The sequence below is a fragment of the Penaeus chinensis genome, chromosome 11 (genome assembly GCF_019202785.1).
Source record: "Penaeus chinensis breed Huanghai No. 1 chromosome 11, ASM1920278v2, whole genome shotgun sequence".
In the NCBI taxonomy this organism is placed as follows: Eukaryota; Metazoa; Arthropoda; class Malacostraca; order Decapoda; family Penaeidae; genus Penaeus; species Penaeus chinensis.
Genome location: NC_061829.1, coordinates 42,195,300 through 42,207,777, shown reverse-complemented (window position 1 = coordinate 42,207,777; position 12,478 = coordinate 42,195,300). Strand labels below are relative to the sequence as shown.

General features: G+C 39.7%; 1 protein-coding gene across 1 annotated transcript in view; it reads right to left on the bottom strand.

The window, feature by feature from the left end:
- Window positions 1-254: 254 nt before the first annotated feature.
- The window catches only part of LOC125030799 (DBH-like monooxygenase protein 1), a 16,539-nt gene continuing 4,315 nt past the window's right edge, over window positions 255-12,478 (bottom strand). Inside the window, exons 4-17 of the mRNA XM_047621102.1 lie at window positions 11,662-11,811; window positions 7,965-8,135; window positions 7,539-7,625; window positions 7,040-7,229; window positions 6,469-6,573; window positions 5,880-6,043; window positions 4,835-4,952; window positions 4,229-4,353; window positions 2,770-2,912; window positions 2,451-2,471; window positions 1,992-2,131; window positions 1,326-1,471; window positions 894-1,005; window positions 255-600 (exon numbers count right to left, since the gene is read on the bottom strand). Of these exons, the coding sequence (XP_047477058.1) occupies window positions 458-600; window positions 894-1,005; window positions 1,326-1,471; window positions 1,992-2,131; window positions 2,451-2,471; window positions 2,770-2,912; window positions 4,229-4,353; window positions 4,835-4,952; window positions 5,880-6,043; window positions 6,469-6,573; window positions 7,040-7,229; window positions 7,539-7,625; window positions 7,965-8,135; window positions 11,662-11,811 (1,815 nt within the window). The 3' untranslated portion in view covers window positions 255-457. The remainder of the gene's footprint in view (window positions 601-893; window positions 1,006-1,325; window positions 1,472-1,991; window positions 2,132-2,450; window positions 2,472-2,769; window positions 2,913-4,228; window positions 4,354-4,834; window positions 4,953-5,879; window positions 6,044-6,468; window positions 6,574-7,039; window positions 7,230-7,538; window positions 7,626-7,964; window positions 8,136-11,661; window positions 11,812-12,478) is intronic.

Sequence of the window (12,478 nt, the reverse complement as noted above, 5' to 3'; positions counted from 1 at the left end):
ATTGTAAATATATTGTGCAGTGTTAATTGGCCACTCTATTACTGGGCCCTAGGTATGTGTTTACTTGCAATCGCCTTTTCACACACACACACACACACACACACACACACACACACACACACACACACACACACACACACACACACACACACACACAAGCACTCACTCACTCATATCCATATGGATATATATATATATATATATATATATATATATAAAGATAGATAGATGATAAGGAAAAAGAATAACAAACAATTCAAGAGACATGTATGTTGGTTCACTTGGTGATTACAACTTTCATATTATAACTATAAGATTCTTAGATCAAAGAACGCATGATAAAACACAAATTTAATAAACAAAATTCTCTTGGCATATTTACATTATTTCATATCAACATTTCCACTGGATTCTTTCAGCGCCACATCTCTTGGCAAGCGCCCTTATCAGTGTAAGGTCATTTGCTGATAAACTCTCTCCTAAACACACACAGACAAACAAGCAAAATGATGGTTGATGTAGACATAGCCATAGAAGTTGCACTGTTTGCCTCTTCTTTGGGAATCTCACTCTTGGGTTTCTCTTCCTCTTGGTTTCGCTCTGTGATGAGAAAATGTTTTTTGTAAAGAGTTTTTGAACTATATCACATAGGAAGAAAAAGAGTTTAAATAACATGGAGAAAATCGATTCGTAATTGGTAATTACTTATGGATAGTTATGATATTTAATGTAGTTTCTTAAAGATCATGATTTCTATGTGTAGTATCTCTAATAAGCTTTCCTTGACTTACTACTCTATATTCATAAAAGAAAACAAAATCTAGATTTGAAATTTACGATAAAATAAATTAATTTATAAAGGTTCCTCTTTTAACAGTCGAAGTGCGACCTACCTTGATCTTGCTTAGTCTCGGGCACGTATGCCTCCGCCTCGTGGCTGACGTCACACTCCTCGTCCAGCAACTTGATGGCCAAAAAGTCTGGGTATTCATAGGTTCGGGGATACTGAAAGAAGGAATTGTTATTGGGATTAACATTATTGTTGGTATAAGTTAGAATGAGAATATGTATGAATATATGCATGTGTGTGTATGGGGGGAGGGGGGAGTGCGAGCGTGTGTCATATATGTAATATATGCAGTATATATAATATATACATGTACATATAGGGACATATATATACACACCTCCTCCCTTCCTTATTTTCCCTTCCTACCCTCCCACCCCTGTTCTCTTCCTTCCTCCTATTCCCTGCCTCTCCTCCCACCCTCCCTTCACCTCCCCTGCCCCTCTTTCTATCACCCAAAAATAAAAATAAAACTCACGCCTTCAAAAAGGTTGTGGCTTTTGTCCGTGCAAAAGATCTCGTGTTTCCCGGAAACGACCCGTTCCTGTAGGGCGTCTAAGGCCTGCTCGTCCTGCCAGGTCTTCGGGTCGTGGATCAGGTCGTACATGGACACGTTGTACAACTCTGGAATGTAGATATATACTTGTCTATATTCATATAATATGTATGTATGTGTATATATACACATATATATGCTCTCTCTCTCTCTCTCTCTCTCTCTCTCTCTCTCTCTCTCTCTCTCTCTCTCTCTCTCTCTCTCTCTCTCTCTCTCTCTCTCTCTCTCTCTCTCTCTCTCTCTCTCTCTATCTATCTATCTCTCTTTCTCTTTCTCTTTTCCTCTCTTTATATATATATATATATATATATATATATATATATATATATATATATATATTTATATATATACATATATATATATATATATATATATATATGTGTGTGTGTGTATATATAAAAATATATATATATATATATATATATGTATATGTAAATATATATATGTATATATATATATATATATATATATATATATATATATATATTTGCACCCACTCTAACTCAATTGAAAAAAATACCGCTCCATGGAAAGTGACAATGCATTCACAGAACAAAACAAAACAAAGTTGTTGTTTTGCCTGTATACCTTTCGGAGCCTTTGCCACAATGTCCTTGTACATCTTCGTGAAATCAACAGTAATTGCCTTCTGCTTCCCATCCCACTCTGCTTTCTTCTTCATCTCCTCCACCATCTTCTTTTCTCTCTCTTCGTCATGTTTGTAATTACTAAAAGGATAAGAGATAAACATGATACAGATTATTAGATGAAAAGAGAGAGAAGTAGAATTGGAAATAGAAAGGGTGATGGAAGAAAGTAAATGCGAAGATAGAAGAGATGAATATTATCAAGGAGAAAGATGAACAGGTGCAGAAAGATAATCAAATGAATATCGCTGATTTCGTATTTAGAGTCTGATCAAAATAATGGAAGAATATCATATAAAGCAATTTAAGTAGACTATATGTAGGGATCTTCTTAAACTAAAATATATCACATTAACAAAGGAAATGCATTAGGATAATATCAAACAGACAATAAACTCACGCATTGCGGTGAATCGAGTTCCTGAAACGAAAACAATATTTGTGAAATTCAGACCAGAAAAAAAAACAAACACACAATACGTTTCCCAGTCCAATTATATATATTTTTTTTCCACAGGTCACGTTAGTATATACATATACATTATGTAATGGTGTGCATCTTTATTCTAATATTGGATCTACTCTCCCTCGTGTTTAATTACGCTAATATACCCCTAAATCATAACTCAACTCAAGTATACCCTTAATTTATGACTAAACTCTTCGTTTTCAATTACCACTAACAGCATTTATACCCTCACACCATCCCTTCCACATACCTCCCGTCATCATACACTTCCTCGATGCCAAAGCTGTTGTAGATGATGGAGATTTCAGGAGTGGAGACGCACCAGCTGACTTTCGAGCGAGGATAGTACGCGAGGAAGGCAAGGCACATCTCCTCTTGTGTGCTTTCTCCTCCCTGTGAGGAGAAAAGATCGAGGTGTTTGGCTTGTCTTCATTGTTATAATTTCGATATATTTCGGAATGATTAACCCAATCGGCACTTATGGCAAGAATACATGCCATGCCCACTGTAATATAAATTTATTTATTGTATTCACACATAGATGGTTTTACAAGTGATTAATCACCAAGGAGTCAGTTATTATTCCTATCTATCTCACTTGTTTATCCTTTTTCGTGAAAAGGTTTCTTTGTATTAGTTCATTTTCTTAAATGTTACCAAGATTTAAATAACAATTTAATAATCATAACATCAGTAACACTAATAACAGAATCGATATCAGTTCTATTAGAAAGAAAAACACTTTTTTCCCGCTAATTCAAGGAATGAGGAAATCAGGATCGGTCACTAGTGCTACTGATAGACTCCTTGCTGCTGAACACATGTGGAGCCATCTGTATGTAACAGAATTCACAAAAACTACAGGGGACAGAACATAAGTCCGTGGTGGTTGGATTAAGAGTATCCTTCCCTACATAGATACAGTAGATAGGATAAGTCAAGATACTGTTTATGATAAAAATAATGGTGGTGTGAATGATGATAGCAGAGAGACTCTAGCAAAAACAACCATAGGAAGAAATAACGTAATTTCTGAATATACATTTCTGAATCCTTTTCACATACCATCTAACTCACAAGACTGGTATACCCGGGTATATTTGACCCGAGCACCAATCACGATAAAAAAACAAAAACAACTCAACGAAAATGCTTCTGATTGTGAACAGAAGTAGCCGGTGAGCTTAGTCTTTGTTTAGCAACCAAGGAGTAAATTAAATGAAATCATAATAGCCCTTGATATAAAAAGGTAATAACATGTAATAATAGCCCAATGCCATAAAAAGGTAATAACATGGCATATTATGGAAGCTTTTCTGCTGAACAAAACCAAATTCAAATGACGAAAGGAAGACCAGGTAACAACATGAAGCATTTCCGCTGTTTTGATGTCCTGTGGAAACAATAAAGCGAAAGCCATCGTAATGTTCGTGCGTTTTCATGTTCTCTCCTTCATGGTTTCGCATACCGCAACATACGCTAGTCATCTTTATAATGAAGGAAATAAATAAGCAGATACATAGATAAATGAATAATTAAATAAATCTATGAATTAATAGTAAAAAATAATTAGTAAATTGGTAAAAAGATAAATAAACAACTAATAAGGTAAACAGACAGACAGACAAATCGAAAGACCGAGAAATAGATAGACAGAAACACGAATAGATAATTAATAATGCTTAATAAAAGAATGCTCAAAGCCTCACGAAGGTCGGCGCTTTCTTGCCCCTGGAATCGTAGCCGCACTCGGTGAGGAAGGAATCTCCGGGCAAGATGGTCATTTCTTCAGACAGGACTCTCGCTTGCTGGTAATTGAAGTCGTAGTTCATGTCTGGACGAGAGGGAATGCAGGTAAACGTTTTTTGTTGTTATTTGTATGGGTTAGAAAAGAGGTAGTTTGAATATTTGTTATTGTTGTCGATAAAGCGTGGTATTTCTGTTTTGTTTTTGTTTTGTTTTTTGTACGGAGAGAGAGGGGGAGGGGAAAAGGAGGCGGAGAGGGAGAGAGAGGAAGATAGAAATAGAAATTAAAACAACGACATAGAAGGGAAAAAATAACAGACTATGGTTAAACCATACACATACAAGGGAGGCGGAGAGAGAGAGAGAGAGAGAGAGAGAGAGAGACAGAGAGAGACAGAGAGAGAGAGAGAGAGAGAGAGAGAGAGAGAGAGAGAGATGAAAACAACGGCACAGAGAGAAAAAAATGAACAGACTATGACAGAACCATACACGTCAAAAAAAAAAAAAAAAAAAAAAATCCTTTGAACGTCACCACACCCTTTCCCCTTTGACTCCATAAATGCACTTGCCTTGGAACACAACAGGAAGCTCTCGACCATTCCTGATCTGCCTGACTGTGATGTCGTTGCCCAGGAGGTGAGTGTGCAGCAGGCCCTGGAACACGTGAATCCCCTCCGCTGGAACACTCTGAATGAAAAGAAAAAAGAAAAGGGATAATTATAACAATAATAATGGGAAAAAAAGTTTTAAGTAGTTTATTCACTTTAGGAATCGTCGTTTAATATATCTATTTCAATAGTATATTTTATACATTTCATTACTTAAGTGTTTTATTAATCGGTTACTGATTACTTAATATATTTCATTAATTATGATTACAATTGCTCAATTGAATAATATAAATATAATTAATTCATTTTAAATTCCTTGATTTTTATATTTGTGCATAAATTTCCTTTATTCATTTGTTTTTCTTAATAATCATATACTTTTATTTTATTTTTATTTTTTCTGTATGTAAAATTTTCCTTTCCTATGGTCATATGTTACTAAACACTTAATGCATCTCCATAATGTTTAAGTAATTTTGATATATAGTGATACAAAATTGATCTAAACACTAAAAACTAAAACATACGCTTCTCTTTAAGTTTTAGATTAAATATTATATTGATTGCTACGAACTAATGGGCCATTTAGCATTCTTCGTGGTAGGTGAATTAATTTATAAATACATCTCCTAACACGTAATGGCGACAGCCTGTTACTTGTTATCACACAGTATAAATAAGCTGCAGCATTCAAGGGATTTTAATGAGGATAATGCAGATGCTGTAATGATGTTCATAGCAATGATGTTGGTGGTGATGACGTTGATGGTGATTATAATGTTGATGATGCTGATGGTGAGATTGGTGGTGTCAATGATGATAGTGATAATAACAGTAACGATTTTGCTATAGTCTAAAGTACCATTACAGTACAATAACTGTAATATTAACAAATTAGAAATACAACCAGTTTAAAAAAAAAAAAAAAAATGCTACCACCTCAAACTTGTGTTCCGCGTAATCAGGTGATCCAAACACCGCCGTTCACCTGCAAGTCAATTACCTGAGTTATGCATCCGCCGTCGCAGTGGCTGACGCTCTTCCACTGCCTCTCCGGCGGAATGATGTGCGTGGGTTCGACCGCGTGGCCCAGGACGAGGAACCCGGCGTCGTGTTCCCTCAGGGTCTCCGTCAGGAACAGGCGGAGGCCGGAGCTGTCCACGATGCCTGCAGGGAAAAAGAGGGTTTAGCTTTCAAAGACATACACAGAGCGCAGACACACGCGCACACATGCTCGCGAGCGTACACTCACAAATACACGCACACTCCTATCTCTCTCTCAAACACACAATCTCTCTCTGTCTGTCTCTCTTCTATGCGTGGGTGTCTGTATACCTATATCTCTATCAGAAATACAAAACACACAGACACATACGCGCACACACACACACACACACACACACACACACACACACACACACACACACACACACACACACACACACACACACACACACAAACACACACACACACACACACACACAAGCACATCCACCTATTCCCTTAGTCATCAACAGTATAACCCGATTTCATTTTTTAATTCAAATTTATTTATATATGCATTGCCAAGGAAATCCCATCACCGAACTCACCTTGGCGGAAGTTGGGATTATCGTAATGCATCTCCATCATGAAGTACGTGGCGCCCCCGTGTTCTTCTCGCAGAGGGAAGCCTACGTGGTCCGGCATGATCTCGCCTGAGGGTGGAGGGTATGCAATAATAACACAACAACGACAACAGCAATGATTATAGTAATAGTAATAATAATAGTAGTAGTAATATTTACTATAAGTAGGATGATAGTACTAGAAGAAGTAGTAATAACAGTGATAATAATTATCCAATTCTATTCTATATGTTACAGTGTATATTCTTGGTGCAACAGGCGGTTTCATTTTGCTTTTAAATTACCCCGTGTGAAAGGAATGCCCGGGGTTACCATCCACTGGCACTGCGGGATTCGTATGCTGGTCAGCAAGAGAACGCTACCACTGCACCACCACGTCACAGACCACAGGAGAGTGTGATTTCGAGTTTTGATTTTTGAAGTTTTTTATATATCTATTCGTTTTATTTATATATTTACTTATTATTCTTTCTGGAAACGATTAAACCAAAAATTCACGTGCAAAATCACATAACAGAAATCCTGCTCAACTCACCCTCGCTCCCCACAGCCCAGGCTACAATGGGGCTCCTGCAGTTGGCCCAAGACAAGGGCATGTTGGGCGTGAAGCACTGCTGCCCCTCGACCTCGAGCCACTTCTCGTAGTGCTTCTCGCTCTCAGGCACGTGGCACTCATACAGGAGCATGTGGTGGACGTTTTCTATGTGTTCGATGATGGGCACATACTGAAGAATGTTATAATGATGATAAATAATGAGAGGAAAATAATGATAATATTAATGTAGTAACATCCATAATCATAACAGTAAAATGATAATAAGTAAAAAGGCATTTTGCAGAAAATTATTTGTACTTCTAGTTTTACATAGATTTGTATTCTAGTAAATTAGTGATTTTTTATAAAAAAAAATAGAATAGTAATACATAGCAAGAAATCATAGCTTTCAGAATAAAACAAAAAATGAATGCTTTAATAATGCATTTTGTTTTAGTACTATACAGGAACTTTCCTTTAAGAACTGTACTTTACTTACCCCAATGACGTGTGTCTTGCGCTCGAGAGGAGGTGCCTTGAACATCTGGCACCAGTATACAGTGTCTACTTCACCTGACACGCTTACCTGTGAGAGTAGTACAGTAGTGAGAATTACGGTTAAAGCTGTATTTTTATGAGCTTAAGTATTCTGTGTAATCTCTCTCTCTCTCTCTCTCTCTCTCTCTCTCTCTCTCTCTCTCTCTCTCTCTCTCTCTCTCTCTCTCTCTCTCTCTCTCTCTCTCTCTCTCTCATACACAGAAACAGAAACTGTTAACCTGTTATTAATAATTTGAGCCAGCCTCAGTTGCCTTAACCATTGCTTTGTATGAATATGTATCTGTACCTATCTTTCTAAATATTTATCTTTTCAAATATACCAAAGAGAAAGTAAAACAAAAACAAAGGTTACATCAGAACTACCTACATTATTCATGCGGACTTCCCAGGTGAAGACGTCATCGCCGAAGGTCGGGAGATCGAAGTGGGGCTCCTGCAGGAAGATGCTCTTGGTCCCGCGGTGGTCGTGCTTCGTCATCGCGTACTCGGTCACGGGGTCGTCGTAAGAGTAAGCCCAGATGACTCGTATGGTGTCGCTCTGGAAAAAAAATCGGGTGGATCGTATTTAATAAACAAGTGGGTCGTCTTCTGCTTCGTCTGGTATGGTAACCGGCGTATGTATAAGGGTTTGAGAGAAGAATTAAAAGTCACAATAATTGCAATGAAGTAAATGTGTAATATATGGTATGATATATAAACATTCTTGCCACAGTTGCCACTATTGTCGAGGGAACTGAAGCGGCTGAGAGTTGAGGTGACTCCTCTCTCAGATGTAAGAAGCCCTGGCAATGACACAATCAGTGTGGTTGGCTACACCTATTACTGGTGTGGCCACTAATTCCAGGGAGTAGCCAGGAGACTTCAGGCCTTGGCAGTAGAGGTCACTCTGGTCGATGAGCATATAATAGTATTGAGACTGAAGCTTACATTTGACTTCATGTCTCTTATTGCTGTGTATGCTACTATTGATGTTTGCAAACTTGGCCTGAAAGAGATGTTTTACACCAAAGTTGCATCTGTGACATACAGCTGTCCTCATCGATATATTTTTATTGTTCTGGGTGGCTTCAGTGTGGTAGCTGGCTGTGATCGAGCTGACTATGAGATGTCTCTCAGTTCGGATGCCACCAGCGAGAATAACCTCCTATTCAAGGTCATTGTAAAGTTCAGAAGTTGAGGACTTCTGTCTCTTGGTACCAGAGCTTTGACCCACATAGCTGACTAGGTTCAGTGATGCGAGTAATGTAGACAAGGAGATTGACCATATCCTCATTAGTTGTGGCTACCCTCCGAGTCGACTCAGTCATTTTGATTATCACCCTAGGGTGTTTCATGTAGACAAATTGAGGGAGAGAGTGTGTGCCCAGGGGTTTGCTGAGGCTGTCTCTTGTCATTTTGCAGCTCAAGAATCGACTGTTGAACGCCAAAGAATAAGACAGAATTTTGTCTCACAGGAGACAGTGGAAACCACAGATGCTTTTCACAGAGCTTGTCTGACAGGGATCGTGACTTACATCGCTCATTGTTGTGCAAGGCTAAGTCACTGTTAAGAAGGGACAAGAAACAGTTTATCTGGAATCTTGCAGAGAAAGTCGAAGGCCATTTCTTAGTAAATGGCCTTCATCCTACCTACCAAGCCCTGAGAAAGCTGAACTACTCGCAGGTGACTGCAGTCCCCTCAGTGACAAGATTATCTCAGATCCTGTTAGGGTGTAATGGGCTGGATCCAGCTAGTGTTGAGATTCCTTTGCCAGACCCATCCATCAGCTAGGATCCTCCCTCCCTGACCGAAGTTAGGGAGGTGATCTCTAAGCTGAAGAGAGGTCTGTGGCATCCCAGCAGAACTGTTAAAGACCTATTGTGCATGCTGTCCTGTCTGCCATCTGGAAGACTGGTCCCCTTCACCTACTGAGGGATGTGGTCATCTCTCTCTGGAAGGGGAAATGGGGATCAGTGGGACTACTGCAATCACTGAGGCATTACAATGCTCAGTATACTAGGCAAGGTCCTCCCTCACATCCTTCTGAGATGTATCAGAGACCACCTGCTGAGGCACAAGAGGCCAGAGCAATCTGGATTCACTCCTGGTAAGACCACAATTGATCGTATCCTGGCATCTCGGGTTATTGTAGAGCACCGTCGTGAGTTCAGGCGTGGGTTGCTTGCAGCTTCCATCGATCTCCAAAAGGCGTTTGATACGGTGCGTCACAAATCACTTTTGAAGATCCTGAGACTAAGAGGAATTCTTATAAGAATTTTTGGATTAATAGCAAGCCTGTGGGAGCCTGTAGAGCTTAGTTCAGGAATGGGGCAAGGCTGTGTTCTTGCACTAACACCTTTCAACACTTGCATAGACTAGGATACTATGGTCCAAATTCATTGTGGAGTAACTCTGGGCAATATCAAGGTTACTGGTCTTGACTTTGCGGCCGATGTTGCTATTTTATCTGAGTCTCTAGAAATCCTGGTGCTGGTCCCAGATACAGTTAACAGTGAAGCGAAGCCCCTGGGTCTAGAGTGCTCCTGTCCCAAGAGTAAAATCCAGGACTTTGGGGGCCTGTTAGGAGAGCCTGATCATTCAGTACATGCTTGCAGTAAGGGCATTGAGGTCACAGAGAGGTTTACATACCCTGGTAGTGTAGTTCATGACTCCGGGATGACAGACCAGGAAGTCAGTAGATGGATTGGCCTGGCAACAGGGGTCATAAACTCACTCGACAAGAGTATTTGGAGATACCAGTACCAGTGAAGAAGGACCAAGATATGTGTCCTCAAGGCCCTGATACTACTAGTTGTACTATATGGTAGTGAAACCTAGATGCTATATTGTGCCTTAGAATCTCATTTTGATACCTCCTGTAACAGATCCTTGGGCTGGACCATGGCAGGACCACGTGTCTGACATCGTGAGACTGGTACGGAACCAGTTGCTTGCTATATGGGCACCTGGTTCGTTTCCCACAGGATAATCCTGCCCACCAGAATGCCTCTGTTCAAGATAACCCTGGATGGAAGAGGCCTGTGGGACGACTTAGGAAGTCGTGACTTAGGCAGATTGATCAAACCTGTCGTGAAGAGTTCGAGATGGACCCGAGCCCTGCCTGGCGGCTCGCCATGAGGGACACTCGCAGGTGGAATGAAGGGTGGATAAGGTTATGCGCCTCCGTCGAATGAATGAAAGAATGATTTCAATAACTAATGCAACCGTGTGGAGATAAATGTAATGTATAATGCCTTCCGGTGCAGAGACTTGGATTGCTCAAGCCGTAAAACGAAGTTTGTAAAAGAGTGGAGAGATGTAGATATGGAGAAAATTACTGAAAATTAGTTGAAGGGAGATTACAAATGGAGTAGTACTAAGGAATGCAGGAAAGAAAAAGCTTGTTAATAACTTTAGAAAGAAGACAAAAGCCTTGTATAGGATATATTAGGAAAGGATATGGACTGGTACGTTAGCTGCTTGAATGAATATTCATTGGAAAGAGAGGTAGAGGTAGCAAAAGACAGCAGATTCTGGACATCAAGAATAATAGGATAGAGTGTTAGGATTAGCCTCTAATGCGGAAGTTGAGTGAGTTGGGCGGATGTGTAGGGCATCACTCATCGTTAGCCATGTACTATGTGCTTAGGGAAGGATACCGAACAAGCTATGCTTTGCATTCATGTTTCCAATTATCTTCTGTCTCTGGGTTACAGTTTCCCTTCTCAAAAAAGAAAATAAAAAGTAATAAAATCAAAATAATATTACAGACCTTGAAATAATAAATTTATAAACAAGTAACATTACAATCACACTAAATATCCGTGAGATCTGAAAGAAATGATGAATATATTCCCTAACAATTATTCGAGTAAAGGAATGATGAATATATTCCATAATAATTAACTGCTCAGAAAAAAATATATCTATCTATCAACTACTATCTTGTATCTAATAAATTTCGTATATCTATCAACACCAATCGTATGTCTATCTGCCAATCCCATGTATATCTATCAACTCTCCTTGAATATCTTATCTATCTACCAGTCGACTCCCTCCGCGTTCTTTCCACCCGCCTTACCGTGAGGTGAAAATCGTGTTCCTTATCGCACGTGTTCCAGGGCCTCGCGAACCTTAGCACGGTGTGAGTCTCGTTCTCGTAGCCTCCGAGGACTTCGATGTCCTGGGAGTCGTCTATCAAGGGAATCATGTTACCGATGGCGTGGCGATCCTGAAGGCGAGAGAGAGGGGGAAGGTCAGTATGTCGATTCGTTGCTGTTGTTATTTTACTCTTTCTTTCTCTTTCTTCTTTTTTTCTTTCTATTTCCATCTCTCTCTCTCTCTCTCTCTCTCTCTCTCTCTCTCTCTCTCTCTCTCTCTCTCTCTCTCTCTCTTTATCTCACTCTCTCTCTCTCTTTCTCTCTCTCTTTCTCTCTCTCTTTCTCTCTCTGTCTCTCTCTCTCTCTCTCTCTCTCTCTCTCTCTCTCTCTCTCTCTCTCTCTCTCTCTCTCTCTCTCTCTCTCTCTCTCTCTCTCTCTCTCTCTCTCTCTCCCTCTCTCTCTCCTCTCTGATCTCTCTCTCTCTCTCTCTCTCTCTCTCTCTCTCTCTCTCTCTCTCTCTCTCTCTCTCTCTCTCTTTTCTCTATCTCTATCTATCTGTCTATCTATCTATCCATGTCTGTCTATCTCTCTATCTATCCTTCTCTCTCTTTATATATATATATATGTGTGTGTGTGTGTGTGTCTGTCTGTCTGTCTGTCTGTCTGTCTGTCTGTCTGTCTGTCTGTCTCTCTCTCTCTCTCTCTCTCTCTCTCTCTCTCTCTCTCGCTCTCTCTCTCTCTCTCTCTCTCTCTCGCTCTCTCTCTCTCTCTCTATCTATCTATCTATCTATATCTACC